The sequence below is a fragment of the Gorilla gorilla genome, chromosome 2, assembly GCF_029281585.2.
Source record: "Gorilla gorilla gorilla isolate KB3781 chromosome 2, NHGRI_mGorGor1-v2.1_pri, whole genome shotgun sequence".
NCBI classification, from domain to species: Eukaryota; Metazoa; Chordata; class Mammalia; order Primates; family Hominidae; genus Gorilla; species Gorilla gorilla.
Window position 1 is genome coordinate 198,208,451 of NC_086017.1, and position 23,970 is coordinate 198,232,420.

The window sequence follows — 23,970 nt, forward strand, 5'->3', positions numbered from 1 at the left end:
AGCCCTATGTGGTTTGGCCTTTACTTAGCTCTGCAAACTCACCTAGAGTCATTCCCTCTGCTTTCTATGCTCTAGCCAGCTCCTTTCTATGCTCCTTTCACTTCCCTAAGGACATAATGTGCTCATTGCTGCTCAAGGCCTTCAAACACGCTGTTTCCTCTGCCTAAAATACTTGTTCTCCCTATGACAATCTTCACTTACTTGACTCATGCCTCCTATAGGTCTTAACTTAAATATTGAGTTCTGAACACATACTGAAGGCATAAAGTGGGTCTCCCCACTTGCCCAGGAACTCTACCTTCTCTGCATCTTATTTTCCTCTGTAGTCCTGATCTCATTTTGTCCCATTTATACATCTGCATGATCTGAGCAGCATCTGTCCCTCTCACCACAGGCTGAAGGTCTATTTGGCTCAGCATTTATCCTCATCAGCATTACCCAGGGGTTTGGCATATAGCACAGATCCTGATGTTTACCGAATAAATGAAGGGACAGTTTTTAAAGATGACAGAGACATTTTTGAAACAAAAGCTTTCACATATTTATTACTGAATCCACCCTACTAGCACAGAGCATACAGAAAAACAGAAAAAAATATTCCCAGTAAAACATGTGCAACTGTCCAGATAGTGGTGACATTTTCAGCTTGATATCGTAAGATGATCGTGAACTTGATAAAGCATAAATACGTGTGCCATCTCATGTGCAATTCCTTATAGACCCAGCTTGGTTCTTCTCCAGTGCCTCCTTTTGGAGTTGTACCTGATTTTATTACCAGGTTTCATCTGAATCCACTGGGGGATGGGACGATTTTGCTTTTGTTTCTTGGCCAGGAATCGCTTAATGGTGAAAGTCTTGTGAGAAGACATGGCGAGAAACAGAGTCAACCACACACCACTACGGCGGAGAAAGGGAGAGAGAGACAGAGACAATATTACCATAGGATAGGATAAGGTAACATGAAGAAATAACAAGACAAGAATAGAGGATCTTTGGTGCCACAGCGAGGGCTCATTGCCACTCAGGATCCCACAGGCAGCTCAGGAGCAGCTCAGGAGCCAGCAGCGGTCTGAGGAGTCTGATGGCTGTTCTGGTGGATCATCAGCAAAGGCAGGAGTCCCTTTGTTCCTACTGTTCCTGATTTGATGCTACTCATTTCTCAGCAACATACTTCTGCTTCTCTTGTTAAATGACCATCAAGAGGAAATTATTTTCAACTTTAAAAAAAGTTACGAACAGGTAATACCAGTTCATTACAGAAAAATTAAAGCAAAAGAACACTAAAAAAAACTATTATCCCATCTAGCTAGAAAAAGCCCCAATATTAACAACTTGATATTATAAGAGCCTTCCAGTTAAGACAGATGTACATGCAGAATATTGTCTTTCTATAAATTGAGATATTGTAGATATTATTTTGTAACTACAACTTATCTAACTAATATGTGACCCTTTTTTGGCAACTCTTTCTCAATAACCCTTTATATTTGGAGGTCTTAAATCTTTTCCAGTGTCCTGCTATGGCAAATAGTACAGAACAGGAAAACATGGTTGAAAATAGAAACCTATAAAACAAGTAATTCATCCCCACAACACTTAAAATATGAATGTATACATTTAAAACATGCGATTCGCTGTAAAACTACCTCATGGTACTTTCATGTTACTACTATTTTAAAAGCCACTGGCTGTGCATACTAATATTTTTATCTAATTATCAAAATTGACCACATTGCCATCTACTGAATTGCATGCTACCACTCCGTTTAAAGACCTTGGGTCCTCCATAATTAACGAACATCAACCTGGGGCCAGAGACACAGTAGTTATTTTTAATGATTCAGGTGCAAAATAATGTCTACATCTCAGATTGTGAGAGTAATTACATGACGGCAGTAAAGTCTTACTGCAAACAGTGTTGGAGACATACAAACAGTATGGATCTGTCATGACAAAGGCATTTTTTTCTAACTCTAAGATAATGGGGATAGTGGTAGTGTGCAAAAAGTATGACTGTTTCTGACTGTCTGAGTTCACACACAGTGTCTAACCCAGTCTCTTCAGATGTGACCCAAGCTATTATCTTGGCTTCTGTCTTATGGCTCACTGTTGTGAGATGTTTATTCTATGTCTGGCATCTCCCCTAACATGCAGGCAGGAAGAAGAGAAAGAAAGAAAGAAAGGCAAAAGAGTACATGCTGTGAGGCTACCGGCTTTTAAGGAGCTTTATAGGTATCTCTCTCAATACCTTTGATTACACCTTATTGGCAAGAACTGTGTTCCACTGCCATCCTTAGCAGTAATGAAGGATGGGTACTATAGTTTTTTAGCTGAGCACATGATGCCCCCAACCCCACACAAATCAGGTTCTGCTAAAGAAAAAGGAAGAAGAATGAATAGCAGAGTAGATAACTAGCAGTCTTTCCTATAACAATTTTGGAAAAGATAATTTAGGATACTTCTGTGAATTTCAGCTCTCAAAATAACCAAAAGAAAATAGAGGAAAATTTAAAAAAGAGAAAAAGGAAGTTCTCAATAGAAATACCTATTAGTCTAGGTATTGAAAAATGGGGTGGAAAAAAAGTCCAAATTGATGGGCAACCCATAAATGTCATGGTAAGGAAATACCAGAAGAAATAAGAGTGCTAATTATACTGTCTGCCCTTCAACCCTAATATCCAAACTTCAGACACTTCTGAGACAACTGCCCTAGTGGGGAGGCCAGTGTCCCCAGATTTGTACATCTTCCCACTGGGAACTTTCAGGAGCAGGAGACTTTATGTGCAAGTAACAGATGAGTAGGCAACTAAGTTGGGGTATAGTGTGGGGTGTGGTTGAGATACAAATGTTTCATGAAATATAAAACATTGAAAACTAAGCCGCAAGTATCCTTGTAGGAGTCTACAGGTTAAGAGAATAACAAATAGGCCTGAAAATGCCAAATGGGTGATAAAGATAGGGAAAGTACACTACTATTTCTGTCCAATCCTTTTATTTTCTTCCTATACATTAGCAGCAAAGAACCTTTAGCTACCAATCACAGTTCATCTTAAATTGACCACATGCTGACTTTAGCTAGCTATCTAGCAGACCCTGTTCTACCCTTTGTATATTAATTCCCTCTATACAATCTATCAGTGACTATTTGGCTCCAACCACTTCAGAAAAAAAGTCTTCAAGAATACAGGGAAAGAACTAGACTGGGTTGCCAACAAACCCAGAGTCTTAACACCCTCTCCCTTGGGAACCCTGGTTGTACTGGTTAGGGTTCTTGAAGCCAATCTTGTTTGAAAGTCTTCTGTAAGAAAAATTTACTGTAGTAAGATAAAGAACTACAGTAGGACAAATAGTTTACTGTACTATTCCAAGTATTCATTTCCAATGAAGAGGATGATAGGGCGCTCACCTTTGGAGATACTTTGGGCTAGGAGCTCTGACCAGGTATTTCCCGAAAGCTCAATGCCAGTGACATACAGCTCTTAGCTAGAACTAACTCTCATGGAAACTTTTAAAAAGAAACTCAAAGAGATATCTGCTATCTGCATTGGAGACAGTGAAAGAACTGAAAGAACTGGCTATAATGCCAACTGAAAGAAGCTTATAGCCAGTAAGTCAGTAGTCCTCTTTCTAGTACAACAGTAATGGTTATGAGGGCAGTTTTACCTTAAAAGGAATGATTACACTTATTGCCCTACACATCTCAGGTGATTCAGAGGACCTCAAGGAGTTAAATGTTCTCAAGAAAATATTGAATTACATACCTCTGGCTATATGCTAAGTTATCTAATTAGTCTAGAGGCTGCAAATACAGTATAATATAGATCCCAAGTACTGGAGATACACACTTCATTCCAGAAAATTGAGAGATGGGAAATCATGGTACCAAGTAAAAAAAACTGGGCAAATTCTAGAACCTGGATAGCCTACGCAAAGGCGAAGTTTATTAAGTGATCATAAATGGAAGGCCTGCTGCAGTTGAAAGAAAGCGCATGTGGAGATGGAGGCTCATGAGATTTATTAAATCTCTATCAGATGCAATCATACTTGGCCATTTAACTGGCACTTCAAGAAAGATGATATATCCCTAAACCCCGAGACATACATTTCCTGCCCCTTGCTGTCCTAAGCATAATCTTCAACCATATCTAGATGATTCTGAGAGTTCAAGGCACTAGTGCTTGTAAAATCAAGGTGCTCATAAGGGTCCCATTCTTTAACATCTATACTGAATATCAAAAATTGGACTCTGGATTTGGGCAAAAAGTATAGGCCCACTCCTCATTCTTCTACTTACTGGATATAGAGGTCATGTGCACACCAACGGCTGCCTGAGGAATACAGTAGTGGCAGCTATTTGGGTATAACTAGACCACTGGGGCCATTAAATGGTTCCTCAAAATTCTTATTAGGCTCAGAAACAGAATTTGTTATATAATTTCCAAAGTTCAGTTGACTGAGCAACCTCAGCAATCAGTGATACAGCTATTATATATGACCAGCTATGTAAAAGTAATGCCAAAGAAATGGTAGCCATAATAAATGTGGTCTAAAACCACATGTCTTTAAATCATATTCTAGCTGGGAAGGGAGGAGGAGCATGTGCTACTAAATAAGGCAAATACCTACATCCCAGACAACAAAACACATGGGATGCAAAAAGATATGTCTATAAGGAAGTGGTTAAACTGAGTGGGCTTCATGGTGGTCCTGGCTCTCCACACCTTTTCATAAAGTAGGATTTTATAATAAGAAATGGAAATTTATATTAAGAAATTTTATACTTGTGAGAGCAATATTTTGATTTTTAAGTGATAAGTTGTGTGAAAATAATGGTGGCATCATATTGGTTTAAAGGTCAATGTGTTGTTTTAAACAAAAGTTATCAACTAAGGGTTGGATGGAGGTTGGCCATAACTTGCCTTGTAACTTAAGAAGTGTTATGGCTGGAAAGCCTCTATGTGATGTGAAAAGCACCCTGTTATTTGTAGCTCAGAACTGGAGAGTTCCTGCATCTTGTGGCTTTCTGAATCGCTGCACTCAGACAAGAAGAAGCACCTGCTGCCTGTTGACCACTACCTCTTCCTTACCCATCCCTAATCACTGTCTTTCCACATGTGGTTACAGTGAGATACTAGATCCCCCATTCGACCACCTGCTGCCTGTTGATCAACTCCTCTTCCTTGCCTCTCCTGTTTTCCTTCCCCACTATATAAACCCCTAACTTTGGCTGGAGCGAGGAGATGGATTTGAGGTTTGGCTCTGGTCTCTCTGGTTGACATCAGCTGTAAAATAATAAGTCTTCCCTGGCAATACTTGCTTCTTTTTGTGTGGTAAGCAATGGGACCTAGACTGAGCCCCTAGTGTTTTGATATCACTATCACAAATCGTGAAGTGGATCTGTATTAGGCACACCTCCGCACTTTGTGAGGCTTTCTGAAGTTGTGGGAAGCATTTCTTGGAACCCACTGAGTAAATATCAGAGCACTCCGGAGTGGTTAAAGGTTATATTACTATTTAAGGTCATAAGGTTAAAGGTCATAAAATATTTTTAAATATGGAACTCCGGGAATCTTTTAACAAAAAAGTTTTTGTATCCAAACCATCTTGTGTGTCCCATGTCTGATTAAACTTGTAGACTAAAAATAAGAACTTTCTGTTCCCAAAAATATAAACATCTATTGGTTTCTTTTTTTTTTTTTTTTTGAGATGGAGTTTCACTCTTTTTGCCCAGGCTGGAGTGCAATGGCGCCATCTCAGCTCACTGCAACCTCCGCCTCCCGGGTTCAAGCAATTCTCCTGCCTCAGCCTCCCGAGTATCTGGGATTACAGGCGCCTGCCACTACACCCGGCTAATTTTTTTATATTTTTAGTAGAGATGGGGTTTCACCATGTTGGCCAGGCTGGTCTCGAACTCCTGACCTCAGGCAATCTGCCTGCCTCGGCCTCCCAAAGTGCTGGGATTACAGGCTTGAGCCACCACGCCCGGCCCATCTATTGCTTTTTAATGTTTTGAAAAACCACAGTATTTTGAAAAATACTGTGCTTTATTAATTTATTTTCCATTTCTAGTAATGGTGGCCCAGGTTATTTAGGTCAGTCTGCCAGCTGAAAACAAACCAACTAAAAAACTGGGTAAAATATATTTCAAATAATATTTTAAAAAACCTCAAAGAGATTACAAAATAGTAAGGAATTATCAGGCCAAAAGTTAAGAGAAGCAAAGAATCAAGAGAAGTAAACAAGCCTGAAGCCACTTTTTCATGGAAAGCACTGCTAATCCCAGAACATTAGGACCTCCATTTTGACAGCCTTTCAGAGTACAGGGGAGATTGAAAACAAAACCCTGGGTTCATATAAGTTGGGGAGTCTGTCAGGAGACCTTCTCCTACAACAATCTGGGATCCAAAATCTCAGAGTGAAGGTGAACAAGAATTGTAATAATCTGAATGCGCTGAGACTCCTCTGAGTTGTCCAGGAAATATCAAACTTTGAACAGGTGGGCCCAAACTTGTGGTACCTGCAGGTACCCAACAAAAGCAAATATGTGTGATCTTTGGGACAAAGTATCTTAATTATAGGCCAGACAATTATTTCCACAAAATGACATTTCAAGTGCAATGACTAGCAGAGGGTCAAACATAACCAGCATATAAGAAAATTGGAATCAATGATTAAAACAGACAATAGAAAGAGATCATTAGAAACTCTAGGTAGGACCCAGCATCTGTGTTTTAAAAGCCCATCCAGATCATTCTGATGCATGTTAAAGTTTGAGAATCATTGCTTTACATTTTTGTCATATAAATATACATCCCATAGAAAATATATAAATGTAATAGATCAGAGAATGGACCCAAGAATTTGCATTTCTAACAAATTCCCAGATGATGCTGATGCCAGACCACACTTTGAGAACCACTAGTATGAAAAAAGGAATTTTAGTATACAGGTAAAGAGAGTGGTCACCTGTGTGCAGAAGGGCTGTTACTTAGAAGCAATATGCGTATATTTCCTAGAACACTGGTAATTTTCTATTTCTTAGCCTGGGTAGTTATTACACAGGTGTCATTATTAAACTACACATTTACACTTTAGTGCCTATTTTAATGCATAGTGAGATAACTGGTTTCCCTTTCCCATTCAATCATACAGTTCAAATGCCATGGCGTAAATCCTGTCTACCATCATCCCACCACCTTCATTATAATCAGTGCCTAAAGTATAAAATGTAAAAGTTTGTGAAGTTCCAAGACATAACTCCTTTCACTTTAGTTTGCAATGTAATTTTTCACAAAATTAAATAGCTTTGAAAATTAAGTTTAGTCTAAGTTTCTGAAAACCGTATTTAAAACACTGTTTAAAATTCAGATATACTATCTACAGCCTTCATCCCTAATTTAAAAATATCTACAAAACTAAAAAGAAACTATCTTAAATTTTTAACAAAGTGTCCAATTTTAAAAATTACACTTTAATTTTTTTCACAAGTTGAAAGAAAGAGGAAGAAAATCCTACCTTTTTCAAGTCTGAATTTCCTACTCCAAAGAGGCAAAGATGCTTGCTTCTCTCCAAATAAAATCTGAAAAGAAAATATCCAGTGTGTAATGGTAACAGTAAGATCCTACTATTTTCAGTTAAACCTTACCTATGGGTGAAAGTAATGTTCATCAATTGGCCTGAAATTTGTGCAAACCTTAAGAGAAAATATAGGAAGTCTTTTTGAAGAAAGAGAGGCAATGACAACAAAATTGAAACATGTAATATTAAACTGATCAGTGCAGCCTGTGCTTGCTTTTGAATTCCCACTCACAAATCCTCAAACAACATTAATAAAATCTGGGATGTGTACACCTGTTTCTTGTGTTTATGAAAAATAAGCTCTTTGGGGGGATTAGATTCTTCCAAAAACTTCAAAAAACAGTAATATTTGCCATTTTTTTGATTCATGGTATCAACATAGTTATTATACAAGCCCTCCTCACCTTTCCTCTGTGAGGAAACCATTATAACAGTTTTTTAATATACATTTCTTTCTCTCTTTTTTGAGACAGGGTCTCATTCTGTTGTCCATGCTGGAGCAGAGTAGCATGATCCTAGTTCACTGCAGCCTCAAATGCCTGGCCTCGAGTAATCCTCCTGCCTCAGTCTCCTGAGTAGCTGGGACTACAGGTATGTGCCAGCACGCCTGGCCTGTAACAGTTATTATAGTTACTGATTCTGGCAGCTAGGCAGTAGCTGTCTATGCCTTGTGATGTACCAGACAGGTATCTGAACAACCAAATAGTCCCCACGGCAAGGTCTGTGTGTAATGCCTCCCTGTGGCAAGCTACTGACTGAGGCTATGGCAAAAACATATGCAGTTGGGTTTCATTATGCCTATAAACATCATGATACGTCCAATGTCCATTTATGTGGTAACACCTAGCCAGACCCTATTATACCTCTTGCTTTGCTCAGCACTATTATACCTCTTGCTTGCAGAGAGCTGTATGCACCCATCCCTTACAACGTCCTCTCCTTCCACTGTTGCAAAATGACCATATGTTATGATGCCTAATCATTATCATATCAACTACAGGCTATGTGGCAAGACAGTGATGATAGCTTAGCAAGGATTGTTTCTGAATATTGAATGTTAGATCCAGATGGTCAGACAAGTGAAAGGCAGTTTTTGCAACCATGTGAGTTAATACACTGCAATTTCAAGATAATATAGCTCAGGATAAAAGAGGTTTGATAAGCTCGTTTCCTGAGCAGGTAGAACAATGGGTTTTGATAGTCTAAATACATCTCCTAGGCGGATTTGGGGGGACGTGAAAAGCCACACACACTGAACACTGTCAATCCAATGTCCTCTGTGTCCTTTACTCATAATGTAACCTTCACCAAGCCTCAAACCCAGTCTTTTCTGGGATCACTTTGATTTAGAAAGTAATAATCTTTTTTTTAAACAAAAGCATAACCATGGCCTCGGAATAGAGCTGATCTTAGGAGAGCAGTGCTCCTCCTCCTCCTCATTGACAACAATACCTTAAGCACACAATTCGTTCCACAAAAGGACATCCTCACTCAGTTCTTTTGAGTAGAAAATTCTAAATTATCCAAGACTTAGCCGAGCTTGTTATATTAAATGGTGTTTACCTGGTCTTAAGGATAAAATGTGCTACAGTAAAGCACAAAATATGTAGTATCTTTTCATCAATGTCTACAAATTGTACTGGATTATGAACCCTCTATACCTTTTGGACTATAAAGTTAACCTTAAGAAACCAATCTATAAAATTGCTGCATTATATTTTTCAACACAATCTGAGTTTTCCTCCCTACTCCCAGGTCACCACTATACCCTCCCCTCCACCTTTTTTTTTTTTTTCTTTTTTGCCTCTGTGAGAATATCAGGCTCACATATAAATAAGTGCCACTTAATAAGAGCTGTATTGTATCATCTAGGTCACCCAGTAGGTATAGACAGGACATTAGTGATTTCCCTTGGGCTAGGCTAAAATACTTCATCTCATACATAGTTTTAATATACTTTGTTATAATAATCAGTTGGCTTAAAAAACCCATCATAGAACTCTCAAAGCATCCTACTCCTTCAAGACGGCCCTTGCCAAATGCTTTGAATATTCTTGTTGACTGTCCTGTCTTTCCTATGTATCCTCTTATAAGAACCAGTCTCGGGGTTTGTGAGATATTCTAGTCATTTGTGAATCTACTTTGCTTCACATGAGTTGATAACATCCATGTCACCTTCAAAGCAAAGTTCTTTGTACTTTCCATTCATTGGTTTTATTCTCTGATGTATTAAACCACAATTACTTTTGCACCAATCTAATAGTTTGGATATTTGTCCCCACCCAAATCTCATGTTGAATTGTAATCCCCAATGCTGGAGGTGGGGCCTAGTGGGAGGTGTTTGGGTCGTAGGAATGGATCCTTTGTGGCTTGGTGCTGCCGTAGTGACAGTGAGTTCTTGTGAGTCTGGTCATTTAAACGTGTGTGGTACTTCCCTTTCCCCAACTCTCTCTCTCACTCTTGCTTTTGCCATGTGACGTGCCTGCTCCCACTTCACCTTCTGCCATGAGTAAAAGCTCCCTGAGGCCTCCTCAGAAGCAGAGCAGATGCTAGTGCTATGCTTCCTGTACAGTCTGTAGAAACATAAGCCAATTAAACCTCTTCTTTATAAATTACCCAGTCTCAGGTATTTCCTTACAGCAACGTAAGAATGGCCTAAGACATTCTCAATCATTTGACAAAAATTTTCATCCTAAATATCTTCTTTATGGCAGGTGGTTTCTGAGCAATCTTTAATTTTGAAACTGAAAGTACTCAAGTATTTTATATGCAGAGGTAGGGCTGTTCTTACAAGTTTTTTTCTTTTTGTAGCACTTCCGCTGTTACTGAGTCATCTGCATCACATGACATTTGTATCAAATGGGCACAACTGTCTGTGTATTTCATGCTGTTTGTTGACTTATGAGCCCAGGGCATCACTATACCACTTGCTAACTTACTTTCCTTAGCATGTCCTCTTTTCAGCTTTCTCTACATCCTTGGTTGGCACATGACCTAAAATCAAAGTGGTATTTAAAAGGCTTTTTTCACATATACAACTCTCACTTTCTCTACATCATCCTGCAAGTTGAAATATTTTATCTCTTCTGTATTTGCGACCACTGTCACAGTGGTTAAAAGAACTCTGGAGGGCCGGGCACAGTGGCTTATGCCTCTAATCCCAGCATTTTGGGAGGCCGAGGCAGGCACATCACCTGCCTGCATTTTGGGAGGCCGAGGCGGGCACATCACCTGCCTGATTTTGGGAGGCCGAGGCAGGTCAGGAGTTCAAGACCAACCTGACCAACATGGTAAAACCCTGTCTCTACTAAAAATGCAAAAATTAGCCAGGCATGGTGCCTGGTGCCTGTAATCCCAGCTACTTGGGAGGCTGAGGCAGAAGAATTGCTTGAACTCAGGAGACGGAGGTTGCAGTGAGCCAAATCACGCCACTGCACTCCAGCCTGGGAGACAGAGCAAGACTCCTTCTCATTTAAAACAAAACAACAACAACAACAAAAGAACTGTGGAAACAAACTGCACAGGCTCATGTCTCACTGCCACCACTAGCTGTTAGTGTGACCTTGAACACATTTCTTAGCCATGTTGTTCCTTTTTTCTAGGTGGTGTAGGTGTAGGTGAGGATTTAGTATAGTAATGAGTGTAAAATATTTAGGACAATGCTTGGCACATAATAAACACAATACAGGTCTTAGCTGTTATTTTTATATCTACAGCTGTATAAAGCCTACAGTTGTTGAAATTATAAATGTTCTCAGTTTTAAGATTTCTGTGTTGATTCTGCTGTACTAATGTCACTATCTTGACTATTTAATAGGAAGATATAACATACACAGACTATAAGCTCCTCAAGAGGTTATATTTTTCTTGGATACTCAAGGATGCTCAGAAGAGTAATTGAGCACATGATAACGCTTTCGTCGTCACACCAGATACAGAGCATTTCCTTGAGGCTGCCTACCACATAACCATTTAGTTATGGTTGCAGGGGTCACAAACACTCCTGGTTCCCACAATATCTGAAATAAAAAAACACAATACCAGAGGTATTGCCCATGGTAACATAAACCAAATATGCCCCCAGGCAGCTGATAGCAAGATTATACATGCATGTGTCACACACAGGCTTATTCACCCAGAGATGGTCAATATTAATGTTCAAAGATTACTGCTACACTCAGCCATCTTCCTTTGACAAGAGAGAATACAGATTTTTTTTGAAAAAAGTTTTGCTCAAAAATCTATGAAAGATGCTCAGTTTCTGGGGGTAAAGTATAAGTCTGGTGCTGGTTGAATGCTGACTACAGGTGTAGAAGGAATAGGTGCGGACCCACCTCTTCAATGAGAGTTCATTTAGGTAATCAGGTAAATCTGATGCTGACAGACAAAAGAATGGCAGATGCTGAAATGATTTTCCTTATTCTCTATTTTCGGGAAGATTTCACAAGAACTTCCCTGCTTTAGTAAGAAACAGATGTTTCCCCCGTATGGTTTCTCACTATCTCAAGAGCCACTTTTGTCCATATTCAACATGCATAAATATTTCAGTAATTTGTCTTCTGCCTAGGATGTAGAAACCTAGAAAGAGCATCGCTCCTATGCCAACAATCAGAAGAACTACGAAATAATTTTTCCTGAAACTCAGAGGACTGAGGTTAGGAAGACCAACTGGACTTTCCCAGTATGAGAACTAAAAGTCCCATATCCTGGGAAATTCCTCAGATCCAGGCAAACTGGAACAACTGGTCACCCCACCTAAGGTCACAGACCAATAAAGTAGCTTGAAATCCAAGGAAAGACTGACCTGGCAAAGGAGCAAAGGGACATGAGCACTGAAGAAGAGACATCAAGTACCTCATACACTGATAAGAATTCAGCTAAAATTGTCAATGAACTGCTAAAGGTCAAGTGTGGACTAGCATAAGAGTATAAAACCCCTGGGAGCCTCAGACATAAAGACAGTTTTCTTCCACTTTCAGTCTCTCTTCCATGATCTCTACCGGGTACTGATGGAAAAGACTTGGGACAAGGCAGGAGACTAGAGAGAGCCTCCTCGGTGGTGAAGATCTATTAGGGGAAGATATGGTTTGGCTTTGTGTCCCCACCCAAATCTCATCTCAAATTGTAATCCCCACCTGTCGAGGGAGGGACCACCTGGAGGTGACTGGATCATGTGGGCGGTTTCCCCAGTGCTGTTCTTGTGACAGTGAGGGAGTTCTCATGAGATCTGATGGTTTAAAAGTGGCACTTCCCCCTTCACTCTCTTTCCTGCCACCATCTAAGACATGCTTTGCTTCCCCTTTGCCTTCTGCCAGATTGTAAGTATCCTGAGGCCTCCCCAGCCATGTGAAACTGGTAATTTATAAATCACCCAGTCTTGGGTAGCTCTTTATAGCAGTGTGAAAACAGACTGATACAGGGAAGTAAGCTCTTACTGTGGAAAAGGCAAAAAATCTGCCCAGACCTTTCCTTACCCAAGACTGAGGTTGGACCAGGATGACCAAGAGTCTTCTGGCCTCCTCTACCAAGATAGCAAGCACCAAGTAACAAGCAGGGTGAAAGGTAAAAGCATGGAGAGAGACTCCTGTGTGGTATAGGCTCATTGGGAAGGCTGCAAGCTGAGAATGAAATAGGATATTGAGAAAATCCCTCTAGCAAGCTACCATAAGCAAAAGGTAATATTAGAGGAAATCGAACCTGGTAGTGTACTGAAGATGGACCAATAAAACCCAAACCCAGCTTAACTACTGAGTAAGCTGATTCAAGACCCCACATTACTGACCTAGCAGAAAAAGCATGCTTATTTTGGGGCATAGATTATCTCAACCCCTACTGTCCTACACAAGATGCTTGGCATTTGATAAAATATTATGAGCATGAAAAAGAAAAAAACAACTCATTGTGAAGAGGGAAAGTAATCAACAGAACCACACTCTCAGATAGCCTAAGTGTTAGAACTAAGAGAGACGGAACTTAAAATATATTTGATTAATATATGAATCATATATATTGAAGGTTCTAGTGGAAAAAAATTGACAGCAACATGAATGACCAGAGGGGAATTTCAGCAGAGAAAAAAAATGTATACATTAAATGAATATGCTTGAAACAGAAAATATAGTAACAGAGATAAAGTAGTCTAAAGCAGAGGTATACAACTAGGGGCAATTCTGCCTTTCTGGAGACATTTGGCAGTATCTGGAGATATTTTTGGTTGTCACCACTGGAGGAGTGCTGCTAGATCTAGAGGGTGGAGGCCAGGGATGCTGCTGAACATCCTATAACGTACAGGTGAGCCTCATACGACAAAGAATTATCCAGCCCAAAATGTCAGTAGTGCCCAAACTACTTTAGCCTGATTAAAAAAAAAAAAAAGAGAGAAGACACAAATTACCAACATCTGCAATGAAAAAGGGGACAATGCTACAGGTCTCAGGACATTAAATGGATAGAATAATATCACAAATTATTGTATGCCCATAAAGTCAACTTAGTCATCGAAGTCTTGTAAGGAAATGGACCGATTCCTCACGAGATGGGTACCACCAAAGCTCATGTAAGTGCATAACCTAAGTAGTTCTATGTCTATTAAAAATGTTGAATTGTGTAGTTAAAAATCTTGTAACAAAACTACAGGCCCAAATGGCTTCACCACCAAATGCCAGAGATCAGGACAAGACCAAGCCTTTCTCAGTGCCAGGAGGAATGCTTGAGCTTCAACTTCCAGTTCCCACCTCTGTTATGCTTCCAGGGATTCCCAAATATTTTGCATTCTGTGGTGTTCACACCTCAATTCTATCTCACAGTGCTGACCTGATCACAGTTGAAAGGTGCTGTTGCATGTAAGATTGACCTTTGCATGTTGGGTGAAAGGGAAGCCTCAGAAAGGCAGTAATTTGAGCCAGTGGTAGACATTCTTTCCCAACTCAACTTGCCAAGGCTTTTTCGCTTAAAGCTTTCTTAAATTCTTAAGAAATTACATGGCTGTGTGATGGTAGATCCTCCCACCCTGATGGGGCAATCTCATTTCAGTCACCTGCAGGTGTCTACTGGGGTGGTGATCCAGCTTCTAAGGCTTTGTCAAATACTGTGGCTCCTGAGGCAAAGCAGTTCAGAAGCATAGCTGAGACTGAGCCTCATGATGGGACGGTAATATGGTTTGGCTGTGTCCCCACCCAAATCTCATCTTGAATTGTAACTTCCACAACTCCCACGTGTCGTGGGAGAAACCCAGTGGGAGGTGATTGAATCATGAGGGCGGGTCTTTCCCGTGCTGTTCTTGTGATAGTGAATAAGTCTCATGAGCTCTGATGGCTTTAAAAATGGAAGTCTCCCTGCACAAGCTCTCTGTTTGCCTGCTGTCATCCATGTAAGATGTGACTTGCTCCTCCTTGCTTTCTGCCATGATTGTGAGGCCTCCCCAGCCATGTGGTACCGTAAGCGCAATAAACCTCCTTCTTCTGTAAATTGCCCACTCTCGGGTATGTCTTTATCAGCAGCATGAAAGACTAATACAGACGGGTAAGCAGTGAATAGGCAAAACACACTTGTGGGTGAGGTAGCTCACAAACAGAGCCTTATCTTTCCAAAGGAAGACATAAACCAAGTGTGTTGATCCATTTTGCGTTGCTATAAAGGAATACCTGAGGCTGGGCAACTTATAACAAGTTTTATTTGGCTTATGGTTTTGCAGGTGGTACAAGCATGGCACCAGCATCTGCTAGGCGTCTGACGCTTTAACTCTTGGTAGAAGGTGAAGGAGGAGCAGGCATGCCGCATGGCGAGAGACGGAGCAAGAGAGAGATGCCAGGTTCTTTTGAACAACTGGCACTCATGTGAACTAACAGACTAAGAACTCTTTGAGGCTCTAGGAGGATTGGATTAGGACTGCATCCAGTACACACTGATGAAAAGCTAACATCTTCCCTCATCACACTGCTTTTGAGAGCCATTCAAAACACTAAAGATCCAGATATTGGAGTTTGCCCATTTGATATTCCATAACTAATGGAGACTGCTCAAGTGAAAGCTTAAATTTACAGGTAATTTTCTGTCCCTATCTACACTTCAGACTAGAGCATCGGCAATTTCTTCACTAAAGCTAATTACTTTTTAAAGTGGTGTGACTGACAAAAAGAAGTCAGCCCAAGGATGCTGCAGTGCCAGTTTGTAACAATATAATTAGGAGTGAAAGTTGGTGAGGTGACCACCCTCCCTGATGACATCTTTCTTCCTTTCTCTATAGTTTTACAGTTCACTTATGCAAAACTCGACAATCAAACAGCCAAAGCAGTAGAGACAGGTCTGCCAGCAACTGAATTGATTCTAATGCAACAGCTGAGGGAAGTTTGAGCCTTTCTCTGCAGTCCTAGACCATCTGTAATTAGGCTGTGGTTCTTTAACTGCCAAGGCCTTTGAGTTAAGCTGGGTTAGCAAGGTTGTTTGATATGGATCGCATAGGATGAGTAGGTAGTGGTATTTTCTGGGAGATAAGAGTCAATGTGAGTAGTTTTTTGGTGGGGTGGGCGGTGGGGAAGGCAGTTTTTCTGAACATTATAAGAAGTTTCCAATATCTCAAAACTTTTGTAATAGTGTTTTCCCGAAGAAATATAATGTGAGTCCCATATATAGTTACAATTTAAAATTTTCTGAGTCATGTTAAAAAATAAATAGGAACAGGTAAAATTAATTTGAATATATTTTATTTAATCTGATTTAAAATACCATTTAAGCATGTAATTAATATAAAGGTGGATAAAATATTTTAAATAAAAGAAGGAGACTTTAGGCTGAGTGCAGTGGCTCACACCTGTAATCCTAACATTTTGGGAGCGAGAGGATTGCTTCAACTCAGGAGTTTGAGATCAGCCCGAGTATGTTTCTCATAGTGAGACCTCATCTCTACAAAAAAATTTAAAAATTAGCTGGGCATGGTGGTGCATGCCTGTGATCGGGAGGCTGAGGCAGCAAGAGGATGGCTTGAGCCGAGGAGATGAGGTTGTAGTGAGTCATGATTGAGTCAATGCACTCCAGCTTGGGCAACAGAACAACACTCCTCCTCAAAAAAAAAAAAAAAAAAAAAAAAGGGTCAGGTGCAGTGGCTCACACCTGTAATCTCAGCATTTTGGGAGGCCAAAATGCTCAGGATCACCTGAGGTCAGGAGTTCCAGAGCAGCCTGGCCAACATGGTGAAACCCCGTCTCTACTAAAAATACAAAATAATTAGACAGCGTGATGGCACATGCCTGTAGTCCCAGCTACTTGGGGAGGTGAGGCAGGAGGATCACTTGAACCCGGGAGGTGGAGGCTGCAGTGAGCCGAGGTTGCACCACTGCACTCCAGCCTGGGCAAGAGTAAGACTGTCTCCAAAAAAGAAAAAGAAAAATTGGCCGGGTGCGGTGGCTCACGCCTGCAATCCCAGCACTTTGGGAGGCTGATGCGGGCAGATCATCTGAGGTCAGGAATTCGAGACCAGCCTGGCCAACCATGGCCAACGTGGTGAAACCCCGTCTTTACTAAAAATACAAAAATTAGCCGGGTGTGGTGGCAGGCACAGCTACCACAATCCCAGCTACTCGGGAGGCTGAGACGGGAGAATCACTTGAACCCGGGCGGCAGAAGTTGCAGTGAGCCGGGATTGCGCCACTGCACTCCAGCGACAGAAGGATACTCCGTCTCAAAAAAAAAAAAAAAAAAAAAGGAAAAAAAGAGACTTTAAAAGCTGTTGTGCGTTTTAACATTTATAGCACATCTTTTTTCAGACCAGCCACATTTCAAGTGCTGAATAGCTACAAGTGATTCAATGAGCTTTGGTCAGCTCAGCTTTACAACCTCTCAGGTTCTTTCTCTAAGCAAACTCTCTTAGGTTCTGAAATTGAGAAGGCGTGGAGGGTGAGTATTGGATTACAAAGCCTTTATGATTCCAACAACTCTTAGTTAATAGAAGCATCCGTCCTGTCTCTTGATGTCCTAGTGACTAAAGACATGTCTAGAGAAGAAACTCTTTTAACTATATTTTTATATAGTTACATGGCAGCCTTTGAGAAAACTGAGAATTAAGGCCAGGCCCAGTGCAAAATGAAAATGTTGTGGAGGTGGCGGGGAGGGGAGGCGGGTGCTGGTTTAAAAATTAAGAATTTCAAGATTGCCATAGCAGAGCAAGAAAATAAGTACAGGGCCCTTCTGAGCCCTATGTGACTGCACGGGTGGGACCCTTCTGAAGCTAGTCCTGGTCAGGGTTTATGTCTCTGGATGAATCCAGATGTGTAAAAGGCAAGGAAATGGCGAGATTCCTTGGGCTATCTTTGAGAAACGGGGACCTTAAAGGAGACTGCAAAATCTTACCTACTGGAATTAATGGAGGAAAAGAAAGTGTTTGCGCCTGTGAGAACGCTTTGGAAAGAGGCAGTGAGCAGATGAGGCAGATAGGTAAGACACTTGGTTTTGCTGATTAAACCACTGATGAATCAGTGCCACTCACATCCTGGGTAATTCTAGGGACACTAGTTGGACAACGCTGACACCTGAAGAGGTGGCAGGGCGGAACATGGATCCCTTTAAGGCTACTTTATTGTGGATTTCCTCCTTCTCTAAGCTAGAAACAGGGGATGCCTGAGTGGCTTCCAGAAGCCACTACTGTAGGCCAGGAGCAGTGCCTCACGCCTGTAATCCCAGCACTTTGGGAGGCCGAGGCGGGCGGATCACCTGAGGTCGGGAGTTCGAGACTGGTCTGACCAATATGGTGAAACCCGTCTTTACTAAAAATACAAAAATTAGCCGAGTGTGGTGGCGCGCGCCTTTAACCCCAGCTACTCAGGAGGCTAAGGCGGGAGAATCGCTTGAATCCGGAGGCGGAGGTTGCAGTGAGCCGAGATCACACCACTGCACTCCAGCCTGGGCGACGGAGGGAGACCCTGTCTCAAAAAACAAACAAACAAACAAAAACGCTACTACTGCTGGAGTCGGCTTGAGCTGTGGCATTGTTGTTTCCAGCCCGAGACCCTCACGCCGCCCTGCTCGTTGGGCGGACCGGGCCCTGGCGGCGGGTGAGGAGGAACCTTTACTTACCAGCGCCCTGGCCTCTGCTTTTTTCCCACTCTAGGACGCAAACCTCGATCTGCAAGGGCCTGGGGCGCGGGCGGAAAAGGCGGGCCCAGCTCCCTCAGGTCTGCGTGTCACCGACGCGAACCCGCTCCGTCGTCCTGACGCCCCCGGCCTAGCTGCAGCCACCTTGTCGCAGGGACCTTGGTGTCTCTGAGACTCCGAGACGCCTCGCCCCCAACTGGCGTTCGGAGGCGGTTGCCTCGCTGGGCGCAGCAATTCAACCGCCGCGCGCCGGATGCTAGGGCGGCGATTTCCCCGGATGCTAGGGCGGTGATTTCCCCAGTGACAGGCCCCGCCCCCGCCCCGCCCAGGCCCGGGCGGTCCCGCCCCACTGAGCTGTGGCCCAGGGGGCCGTGGGTCCGACTCCTGCGTGTGATGTCACCAAGTTGACTTTGGGGTCCCCCATTCTTCCTTAGTTCTCTGTTTTACCTCAGCGCGTTGTCTAGCTGCTGCCTGGCCACGGTACTTAGTACACAGCGTGACTTAATACTGGATAAACGGGGAAAGGATTCGTACGCCCTGGCGGGGCCAGAGGCTCACAGCTTGGGTTCCCGCGAGCACACGAGCCAGGAACCGCCAACGCCTCCAGGGGGCGCTCTCCCTCCCATCGAGCCACCGCCGGGCCATTGGAGACCAGGAGGACCTCTCAGCTCCATCCCTGCGTCTCTAACAATTGTCTCATCTCCCTGCCTGGAGTCAGTATTACCACTCCCATAACACAGATTTTTAAAATGCAACTAAATTTTAAATGACTCACTTTATTTAAAAACAACATGAACAAAATGGGATTTCTGCTAATGCAAATATCTATACAAATTTAACGATTTTGGTTCTAATTCTAGATGAAAAGTCAAATCTCCTGTTACATATTAGAAAAGTCAAATCTCCTCTTACATATTAGAAGTTTACCTCTTGTTACCTTTACTGCAACTGCAATGGCAGTTTCAACTGTTTCAACCAAATAATGTAGTTGGAAATGCTGTTATTAGAAGTGTATCTTCCCAGCATACTGGGAGGCCAAGGTGGGTGGTTTACTTCAGATCAGGAGTTCGAGACCAGCCTGGCCAACATGATGAAACCCTGTCTCTACAAAAATACAAAAATTAGCTGGGCGTGGTGGCGGGTGCCTGTAATCCCAGCTGCTCAGGAGGCTGAGGCACGAGAATCACTTGAACCCTGGAGGCAGAGGTTGCAATGAGCTGTACTCCAGCCTGGGCAACAGAGTGAGACTGCATCTCAAAAAAAAAAAAAAAAAAAGTGGATATGACAGTTCGAATTAGATCTAAAACCTTTCCTAATTACACCAGTTAAATCATGAAATCATGCAATAGTAGAACAGGTGTCTTACCTACCTGCATTATCCTGTAAATATTGACATGTTATTCTACATAATCATAAACTGACCGATCACACATATCTTTAAATCTAATCATCATAACTTTAAAAACTGTATTTGAATAAAATCAGTGTATTTCTAAATATGTCTTTAACAGATGCAAAGATGTAAATTTGAAATGTCTTGGTAAATGAGGTTAACACAATATAAATATTTTTGACGAATTCATCATAATTTGTTCATTTTAAGGAGACTGATTTTATTTTCTTGAAGCTTAAGGAGGACTTTGACATTTTAAATGTATCTAAAATTTAAATTTTATTAAATTTTACATTTCACATTTTTTTATTGATTGAAACAAGCATTTCACATTTCATATTTCTTTTTTTTATTGATTGAAACAAGCATTCCATAGTCATTTCAAATAGTGTACAAAGTATTTTAAAATGTTTTTCTGGCCGGATACAGTGGCTCACGCCTGTAATCCCAGCACTTTGGGAGGCCGAAGCGGGTGGATCACCAGGTCAGGAGATCGAGACTATCCTGGCCAACATGATGAAACCCTGTTTCTACTAAAAATACAAAAATTAGTCAAACATGGTGGCACGTGCCTGTAGTCCCAGCTACTCAGAAAGCTGAGGCAGGAGAAGCGCTTGAACCTAGGAGGCGGAGGTTGCAGTTTTTCTTCAAAGACCTGATTTCCATATGCAGGATAACACATTCAAACTCTTATTTGTTGTTAATGTAAGATTTAATTCATGTAGTTTTTTTTCTTCTTTGAGAAGGAGTCTCTGTCACCCATACTGGAGTGCAGTGGCGCGATCTCACTGCAACCTCCGCCTCCCAGGTTCAAGTAATTCTCATGCTTTAGCTTCCCAAGTAGCTGGGATTACAGGTGCATGCCAACATGCCTGGCTAATTTTTGTATTTTTAGTAGATACAGGGATTCACCATGTTGGCCAGGCTCGTCTCGAACTCCTGACCTTTGGTCATCCACCTGCCTCAGCCTCCCAAAGTGTTGGGATTACGGGGTGAGCCACTACGCCAGGCCTGCTTTTAATTTTGTGAATGGTCTTGATAACATTTCATTGTTCATTGATTAAATTCATTGTTGTGATGTTTTAAGCTTGGTGATTTAATGTTGTTGATGAACAATGCAACTAGTTGCCAAAAGCCTGATATTACACTTTACTACCCAACTACAGCTGATGCTCAAATAATGACATTGGGATATGATTTTAAAATTTATTTTCCTGAAATAATGTGTGTGTCAAATCTTAACACCCCATTGTATTCCTTGTCAGTAATTTTGAAGACAACAACAAAAAACCTCCTTCTCTTTATATCACTGTTTTGGCCTATTTGCATTGCTATAAAGGAACACTTGAGGCTGGATAATTTATGAAGAAAGATTTATCTGGCTCATGTTCCACAGGCTGTATAAGAAGCATGGTGCCCACATCTGCATCTAGTGAGAGCCTCAAACTGCTTTCACTCATGGTGCAAGGGAAAGGGGAGCAGCTTGTGCAGAGATCACATGGCAAAAGAGGCAAGAGAGAGTAGAGAGGGAGGCTCTTTTTAAATACCAGCTCTCAAGGTGTATTAGTCCATTTTTACACTGCTAATAAAGACATACTGGAGACTGGGTAATTTGTAAAGGAAAGCAGTTTAGTTGACTCACAGTTCTCCATGGCTGGGGAGGCCACACAAAATTTACAATCATGGTGGAAGAGGGAGAAAACATGTCCTTTTTCACATGGCAGCAGCAAGGAGAAGTGCTGAGCAAAAGGGGGAAAACCCCATATAAAACTATCAGACCTCGTGAGAACTCAATTTCTATAACAAGAACAGCATGAGGGTTAACTGCCCCATGATTAAATTATCTCCCACTGGGTCCCTCCCACAACATGGGGATTATGGGAACTACAATTCAAGATGAGATTTGAGTTGGGCACAGCCAAACCATATCACAAAAGAACTAAGAGTGCGAAGTCACCATCCCCCAGAGCGGGCATTAATGTATTCACGAGGGATCCACCTTAAACCTCAGGACCCAAATATTTCCCATCAGGCCCCACCTCTAACATTAGAGATCAAATTTCAATATGCAGTTTGGGGGACGAACGTCCAAAGTATAGCAATCAGCCTTTTAAAACTTACCCTTTTCATTTTGAGATAATTGCAGATTTACCTGCAGTTGTAAGAAGTAGTATAGGGGCTGAGTGTGGTGGCTTATGCTTATAAACCCAGTGCTTTGGGAGGCCAAGGTGGGAGGATCTCTTGAGCCCAGGAGTTTAAGACAGTCTGGGTCATACAGCAAGACCCTGTCTCTACAAAAAATTGAAAGTTAACCAGGCATGGTGGTGTGCATCTGTAATCCAGCTACTTGGGAGGCTGAGGCGGGAGGGTGGCTTGAGTCCAGGAATTCGAGGCGGCAGTGAGCTACAATCACATCACTGCACTCCAGCTTGGTTGGCAGAGTGAGACCCTGTCTCTAAAAAAAGAAAGAAAGAGAAATAGTTCAGAGATTCTTTGTGCCCTTTGCCCAGTTTCTCCAAAAGGTAAAATCTTGCAAAACTCTACAATAATATTACTATCAGGATATTGGCATTGTTACAGTCAAGATACAGAGCTTTTCCATCACCATAAGAATCCCTCATGGTGCTCTTTAATAGGCACAACAACTTTCCACCTGCTTCCACCCCTCCTATATGCCATTAGTTCTCCATTTTTATAAACTCGTCCTTTCAAGATCGCAATATAAAGGAGAACTATAGCATGTAACCTTTTGGGATTGGCATTTTTTTTGCTCAGCATAATTCTCTGGAGATTCATCCAGTTTATTGCCTGTATCAGTAGTTTGTGTCTTTTTATTGCTGAATAATATTCCATAATATCCACAGTGTATTTAACCATTATCAGTTGAAGAACATCTGGGCTAATTATGAATAAAGTTGCTATAAAATTTGTGTTTACGTTTTTGTGTGAACATGAGTCTTTATTTCTTTGAGACAAATGTCCAGAAGTGCAATTCCTAAGCCATATGGTAGTTGCATGTTTAATTTTTCAGAATCTGACAAACTGATTTCCAGAATGGCCATATCATTTTTTTCCCACTAGTAAACTATGAGTGATTCTTTGCATCCTCACCAGAATTTGATGTTGTCACTTCTTTGTTTTAGTAATCTTGCTAGGTATATATCAATATCTCATTGTAGTTTTAATTTGCATTTCCCTAATGGCTAATGATATAGAACATCTTTTTTCATTTGCCAATTTGCAATCTTGTGTATCCTCTTCAGTAAAATCTCTTTTCATTACCATGTTTGTTTCCTTTTACTATTGAATTTTGAGAGCTCTTTATGTATTCAAAATGCTAGGCCTTTGTCAGATATGCGTTTTACAAATATTTTCTCCCATTCTGTAGCTTGTCTTTTCATTCTCTTAACAGGGTCTGTCACAGAGCAAAAGTTTTTAACGGGCGAAGTTACATTTATCAACTTTTCTCCTACGAGTGATGTTTTTAGTGTTAAGACTCTTTGTCTAGCCCTAGCTCTTAAAGATTTTCTCTTTTTTTCCTAAAAGTATTATAGTTTGACATTTTGCATTTAAGTCTGTGATCCATTTTTAGTTAATTGTTATATAAGTTATGAGTACTTTTTTGCCTGCTTTATTAGTCTATTCTCACATTGCTATAAAGATACTACCTGAGACTGGGTAATTTATAAAGAAAGGAGGTTTAACTGACTCACAGTTCCACATGGCTGAGGAGGCCTCAGGAAACTTACAATCATAGCAGAGGGCAAAGGGGAAGCAAGTACCTTCTTCACAAGGTGAAGACAGGCAAGAGAGAGAGAGCTCAGGGAAATTGCCAGACTTACCAAACAACCAGATCTCAGGTGAAAACACTTACTATCATGAGAACAGCATTGGAGAAACCACCCCCATGAGAA

At 41.4% G+C, this 23,970-nt stretch overlaps 1 protein-coding gene across 1 annotated transcript; it reads right to left on the minus strand.

Moving 5' to 3' along the window:
- Positions 1-516: 516 nt before the first annotated feature.
- RPL39L (ribosomal protein L39 like) lies at positions 517-18,947 on the minus strand. Its single transcript, XM_004038177.4, has 3 exons — positions 18,646-18,947; positions 7,516-7,579; positions 517-897 (listed from the first exon to the last, which is right to left on the minus strand). The coding sequence occupies exon 3, from the start codon at positions 867-869 to the stop codon at positions 714-716; it is 156 nt and encodes a 51-aa protein (XP_004038225.1). The 5' UTR covers positions 870-897; positions 7,516-7,579; positions 18,646-18,947; the 3' UTR covers positions 517-713.
- Between the last annotated feature and the right edge of the window lie 5,023 nt (positions 18,948-23,970).